This window comes from Camelina sativa, chromosome 12 (genome assembly GCF_000633955.1).
Source record: "Camelina sativa cultivar DH55 chromosome 12, Cs, whole genome shotgun sequence".
Classification (NCBI taxonomy): domain Eukaryota; kingdom Viridiplantae; phylum Streptophyta; class Magnoliopsida; order Brassicales; family Brassicaceae; genus Camelina; species Camelina sativa.
In genome coordinates this window covers 32,167,102-32,174,132 of record NC_025696.1, presented here as the reverse complement: position 1 = coordinate 32,174,132, position 7,031 = coordinate 32,167,102, and the positions used below count along the sequence as shown (strand labels likewise).

The following is a 7,031-nucleotide window of genomic DNA, read 5'->3' as shown; positions in this document are numbered from 1 at the left end:
AAAACCAAATCTATTATTCAAATTTCAAACTGAAAGTCGAAACAAAAGAGTTGGTTAAAAGTTAAAAGTTAAAACTAAACAAAAAGAAACACAAAACTATTTGGATTTTTGTCTCATATTTTAATGTGCCATCAGCTAGTATAAAAATATATATCTACATAACGACAATAGAGTTGGTTAAAAATTTAATGTATACCTACATAACCACCTGAGAGGTGGTTAAAAATTAAATGATTAAACGAAAAACATAACCACCTGAGAGGTGGTTAAAAATTAAATGATGAAACGAAAAACATGTCGTAACAAACTACGTTCTTATCTTTCCCTCTCCAAACTACTCATACACAAGAATTGATAAAAATATTATCCACATAATACTCATAATATAAACTCTCATCATAGTGCATAATAATTATACGATTAGCAGTTAGCACGAACATACAAAATATAACCAGCCAAACTTATACGTAATATCCTAAATAATATATTAAGTAACACAAAACTTCAACAAAATTCTCTGTTTGGTTCTATTTAACCAAGAAGAAAAGGAAAGAGAAGATATAAACTATCCTTGGTCTGAATTAGAGATCACCCGGCCCGGAGGTGAAGGTTACAATTAATATAGGGTTGGTCCACGCAGCATGTGATAAACCTGGCTATCAAACAAAGTTTTGTGGTTGCAAATTGTAGACCAACTAGTATTTAAGCGAGCCTTGTTTCATCATCAGTTCATCAATTCAAGCTTATAACTCTCCACATACATTTTGTGATCAGACAACTAATCAATCGAAAGATGGAAGGAAAAACATTGATTCTAATTGTGCTCGTAATGACTCTGTTCATGGCACAAATTCAAGTTGACGCAAAGAGCTGCTGTCCCTCCAAAATTGCTAGATTAGCCTATAATTATTGCCGCCTTGAAGGAGGTAATAGAAAAAGTTGTGCTAGCCTCAGTCGCTGCAAAATCGTTAATGGGGAATGTCCTAATGGATATACTAAGGACATTCTTGAGAACACAGGTAAATTGATTATTATTTTACGTTATTAAATACGGATCAAGATTTCATTATTTCTTTGTTTTGAAATTTGTCTCAAGGTGATGTTGTGAATGAATACTGCAATGTTGGGTGTGTATCTTCTATCTGCGGTGCTTTAACCACTCTCCATAACTCCGGTATAGCAAACTCCTAAATCTCATTATCATTACTATAGAAAGCTTTTTTAATACTCCACAAGAGAACATATTTATAATACATTCAAATTTTGTTTCGATGACTAGATTCAAGTGAAATTGTGAATGGAGCTGTTGAAAAATGTGTCATGGCATGTTCTACAATCTGCACCAAGGGCTCAATAAATGCAGTTGAAACTGCCTAAACAACCATATCCATGAAGATACCACATACATCTTCAGGTGAAGGGGTGGTCATATTTCACAGTGTTGTTTTTCATGTTTTCAATAATTGTCGTGTGTGACAAAAAAGTAGAAGGTTGTCGATCTCTAGATTGTGTATGCCTTCTATTTTCTATTTTAAAAATAAATAATAACATGTGTTTAAAATTTTAAAAAGATAACTTAATTAAGTGACTAATTTAATTCAAGTAATACATCCAAAATGTAAAAAACCAAGATAGTTTAACCATAAGTCTATAATCATCATTTAAACATCATAAATCCATCATTCATTTATTTGTGAGAACCATAAAATTCGACTACGCGACTGATTTAAAAAATACAAAATATCTATTAAAAAAACAAAATATTTAAGAAAATAATTAATAAGATTGATAAATGAAAGTGAGGAAAAAAATATCATTTTCTGTTATGAATAATTCTATTGTTATATATATGTCCTTTATCGGTCCATTAGTGTAACCATAAACTCTAATATTGTATTCCTATATATATATTGTATCTTATGGAATATAATAACAGAAAGGACAATTCTATATACCTTCTTGTTTCTAACATTTACAAATTTGCTCAATGAAGACTGAGGGGGGTGTATTCAACTTGACATTTTAAGTGATTTGTGTGAAATTTACAAATTCTATGTTATTCAATCATGAATTTTAAAAAGTCTATTAAAATCCACTGTTATTGAATTGATGATTTAAAAATATACTTTAAAATCCATTAAAATCCCTTGTTATTGAACTGATGATTTAAAAATCTACTTTAAAATCCACTGTTATTCAAAACAGTTTTGTGGATTAGGATTTTAATAATTTTTAGGATTCTGGAGGATTCTGGAGGATTTGTTTAGTTAAAAATACAGAAATCCAAATCTCATGGTTTTAGGTGGGATTTGAAAGAATTTTACAGAAAATCATATGAACTTCCCTAAAATCTATCAAAATTCTAAATTTCCTAAATCCCATCAAATTCTCCAAAATCATGGTTTGAATACACCCCCTAGATTATTGTATTTTTAACTTAACAAATCATCCAAAATCCTTCAGANGATGATTTAAAAATCTACTTTAAAATCCACTGTTATTCAAAACAGTTTTGTGGATTAGGATTTTAATAATTTTTAGGATTCTGGAGGATTCTGGAGGATTTGTTTAGTTAAAAATACAGAAATCCAAATCTCATGGTTTTAGGTGGGATTTGAAAGAATTTTACAGAAAATCATATGAACTTCTCTAAAATCTATCAAAATTCTAAATTTATTAAATCCCATCAAATTCTTCAAAATCATGGTTTGAATACACCCTCCTGAATCTTCTTCAAATGCATACAAATTAAAGAGTTAAAAAAAAACAGAATCTAAAAAACTTACAAATAGAACATGAAGTGAGGTAAATAGAACATGGTCAACCTAGGGGGTATATTAAGCCACAGAGAGGGCTTCGTCAGGGGGATCCTTTATCTCTTTATTTGTTTATTTTATGCACGGATGTCTTAATTGCCAATATTAAGAAGGCAGAAAGAGAGCAGAGGATTACAGGTATCAAGTTAGCTCGGGACTGCCCCACTATCTCACATCTGCTGTTTGCAGATGATAGTCTGTTTTTCTGTAAGGCGGACGCAGCTGAATGCACTGCGGTTATGGAAATTATTGGTGATTATGGGAAAACGTCGGGTCAGGAGGTTAACTTGGAGAAGTCTTCCATTATGTTTGGGAAAAAAGTTTCCCCTGAAGTTAGATCTCAGTTACATTCTGTAATGGGTATTACCAAAGAGGGCGGTATGGGTTCGTATTTGGGTATTCCTGAAAATCTACAGGGTTCAAGAACCAAGGTTTTTAGTTACGTTAATGAGTGTTTAGATGATCGGGTGAATGGTTGGTCTGCGAAGTATCTCTCAAAAGGTGGCAAGGAAGTTATGATTAAATCAATGGCTTTGGCTCTCCCAACCCATGTTATGTCCTGTTACAAATTGCCAGCGGAATTAACGTCTAATTTAACAAGTGCTATCTCAAAATTTTGGTGGAGGTCCAACGATAAGGCAAGAGGTTTACACTGGGTCGCGTGGGATAAATTGTGTAAGGATAAATGTGATGGCGGTTTAGGTTTTCGCGCTCTGGAACAATTTAATGACGCAATGTTGGCTAAACAATATTGGCGGTTAATTCATTATCCAACATCTCTGATGGCTCGGGTTATGAAAGGTAGATATTTTCGGAAGAAACACCCTCTACAGGCTAAGAAACCTTAATCCCCTTCATTTGCTTGGAGGAGTATTTTCTCAACTAAAGGTTTGGTGGAACATGGATCAAGATGGGCAATAGGCTCGGGTTGTAACGTTTCAGTGTGGCGAGACCCGTGGGTTCCGGATATTCAGCCTAGATCAGCAAACGGTCGTGGTAGGTTTTCACATCCCAATCTAATGGTTAACCATTTGATTAACCCAAATACGAAGGAATGGCATATGCCAATCCTCGAGGAGTACATGGATCCGGCGGATATCCCACTCATTTTATCGATAAAGATCAGTAAATCGTTTAAACCGGATCAATTGATTTGGCATTATTCTAGATCAGGGAGGTATACGGTCAAAACTGGCTACCGTCAAGCACGTGCTTTAATTAAAGAAGTCGAATATGGACCGACGTGCACGGATCTTAGGGCACAGGCTTGGAATCTTGAGGTTCCCTCGAAAATTCAGCATTTTTTCTGGCAAATAGCCTCCGGGTCCCTTCCGGTGATGGAACGTCTGGCTTATAGGGGAGTTCGGTGCGATCCTCTCTGTCAAGATGTGGTCTGGCGGGTGACTCTATTAATCATGTACTTTTTGAGTGTCCCTGATCGCGTCGGATTTGGGAATTATTTTCACAGGATTTATGTCGGGAAGGTTTTCCCTATAATTCTATTTTCACGAATTTAGATTTCATTTACTGGAGAGTGTCGTCCCTGTCGTTTACCTCGGGCTTAAGTTTTACTTTACCGTGGCTTGTCTGGTCAATCTGGAAGGTAGGAACAAGAAAGTTTATCAGGGTATTGAGGCTGAGCCAGTTGAAGTTATTAATCAGGCGACATCTGATAAGCTGCTATGGGAGGAGGTCAAATCCTTCAATTCGGTTTCTCTACATCCCTCATCTTTGGAGGATCGGGATCTCGGTCCCCGATGTCAGGTCGATGGTTCTTAAAAAGTTTCGGATCCTCTGGAAGGTTTAGGTCGGTGGCTTTATAATGGTGAGGATACAACGATACTTTTAGGTGCACGAAGTCAGCGACGCAGTCCTTCACCCGTATACTCGGAGCTTCAGGCGTTGATTTGGGCGATGGAATCCATAGTGGAGTCAAGGATAGATTGTCAGAACTTCAAGACGGATTGCGCAGAATTAGTGGCGATGGTGCAATCTCCTGAAGAATGGCCCGCTTTCTCCAATGTATTGGACGACTTCAGCTTGCTACGTTCATCCTTTCCTTCCTTCAAGCTATCGAGGATTCCGCGCACAGATAATGTACGGGCAGATTGCCTTGCCCGATCTTCGAGATCTTTCCTTTATGCATTTTCTTTTGTAAACTTTTTTCCTCCAGTTTAGGATACCAACTCTGGGGTTATCTTCCAATTTAATGTTTTGTTGACAAAAAAAAAAAAAAACATATCTCTAAAATTGTAAATAATAAAATCGGGCATGAATTAAATTGGGTGGATAATCGACAAGATAATGTTACATTTTATAAATTCAACTTATGTATTCATTTCTTACATCGAAACTCACTTGGACAAGAAACATGTTTTTGATGCTACGATTTTATGTACATCTTGGTTCGGTATTTTCTTTTTTCCAGTGATGGGCTGAATATAGTACAACCATATTTTTTGAATATTGTTAAGTTATATGTGTTGGGCTTTGACGAAATCTTAACCTATGAATTAGATTAGTATTTATGACAAAGCCTTAGTAACTAGTTTCTTGTGACCCATAAATAAATCCATTATGACAAAGCCTTAGTAATTAGTTTCTTGTGACCCATAAATTAATCCATTAACTAGAGGCAAACACTTCTTCATTGACACAATCGTTTGTAGTCAAAATATCGAACTCATTATAATTTATAGGCCATAATCGTTTGGATCGACCGATTACTCCATTAGTCATTTTGACACATTTGTCTCCACCAATGTTTTGGAGATCTTCTTACATTATTTGTGTTACTAATGTTTAGGTACCCGCGCGTTATGTGGAATTTTAGTATAAACATTTTATCAATACAATTTTTTAACATAAATATAATAATTCAAATTATTAAAAGATTTTACTTTCATAACCTGCATTATTTTCTAAAAGTTTAGTAGAAAAAATTTAAATAATTTTTAGTAAATTTTTTCTCGTTCTCTTTTACGATTCGAAACAACCCGACTCTGTTTTTCTTATTAGCATAATAGCTAGTGATCTCATATTCACTAACAACCTAGTCTCATTCAATACAGGCCCTGTTCGGACGGAGAGTCGCAGCGACAGCTGCTAGAATTAAAAAATTGCCTTTACTTTTCTTCATCTCTTCTCCATCTCTCTTAAGTTTTCAGTCGCTGCGACTTCATTTTACAGATTTCAGAATCGCTGAAAAAACCAGCAATACAACTCAAGCTTTAATTTATCATCAGCGACAGTCGCTGGATTTTGAAAATCAAATTGACATGATCAGATCTGTAAACATCTTCACCGTAAAAATGGAAATTATTGTTGGGGGCTTGCTAAATTTATATTTATAACCCTTATAATACTCAAAATTACAAAACTAACATGTAAAAAAAAAAAACTCAGTCAGTGAAATGAATCGCGCGACTGTTAAAAGAACAGGGCCACAATCAGCGGATAACCAAAATCATCAAACCAATAATCCAATAACTAATAAATGAATAAACGATTAACCAAAGATCCAACATTCTAATCATGTCATAAATCAAATCAGAGAACTAGCAATTTAGCAACCGTTTTAGACAACTATGTTACACTCTAGCATCCTAACAAAAACACATAGCAAACAACCGAGCCTCTAGAACATACTCCTCTTCAATGCCTTGATTCCACAATCACACTTAGCTTTTACATGCACCGCAACACAAAAGAGATGCATAAGTAGATGGGATCTTGTTTTGAGTTCTTGTTTCTTGTGTGTATAGCCCAGTAGATGGGAGGATTGTCTCACTAAGTATTTCAGTGTCCTGCTGAGAACTGGTGTCGACCGACACTCGCCTTGATTGTTGGTCATTGTGCTAGATTCCAGGCGTCGCCATCGACCGCAACTCATCTTCCAGAACCACCACTTATTCAGAGATGTCACAGCAGCCAAACAAGGCCATATGAATCACAAAAACACAAGCAAGGAATCAATCCACCAAATCACAGAGAAAACACAGAAAACTCAAAGTTCTCATGCTCAGATAAGTCATGGTCATGCACTCACCTTCGAAAAATAGAAATATCTAAACCCAAACGACGAAGCTAGAACCACAACAACCTTCCCCACTCATCCTTAGCCTTAGATCCTCACTCTCCAGGAAAAAATCTCACCAACAAAGACTAATAACCTCCAGAAACCTCAAGAATACTCAGAGGAACTTTTCTCTCTAG

General features: G+C 35.5%; 1 protein-coding gene across 1 annotated transcript; it reads left to right on the top strand.

The window, feature by feature from the left end:
- Nucleotides 723-1,378, top strand: LOC104733012 (probable thionin-2.4). Its single transcript, XM_010452620.2, has 3 exons — nt 723-1,019; nt 1,097-1,174; nt 1,280-1,378. Exons 1-3 carry the CDS (start codon nt 794-796, stop codon nt 1,375-1,377), a joined length of 402 nt encoding a protein of 133 aa, XP_010450922.1. The 5' UTR covers nt 723-793; the 3' UTR covers nt 1,378.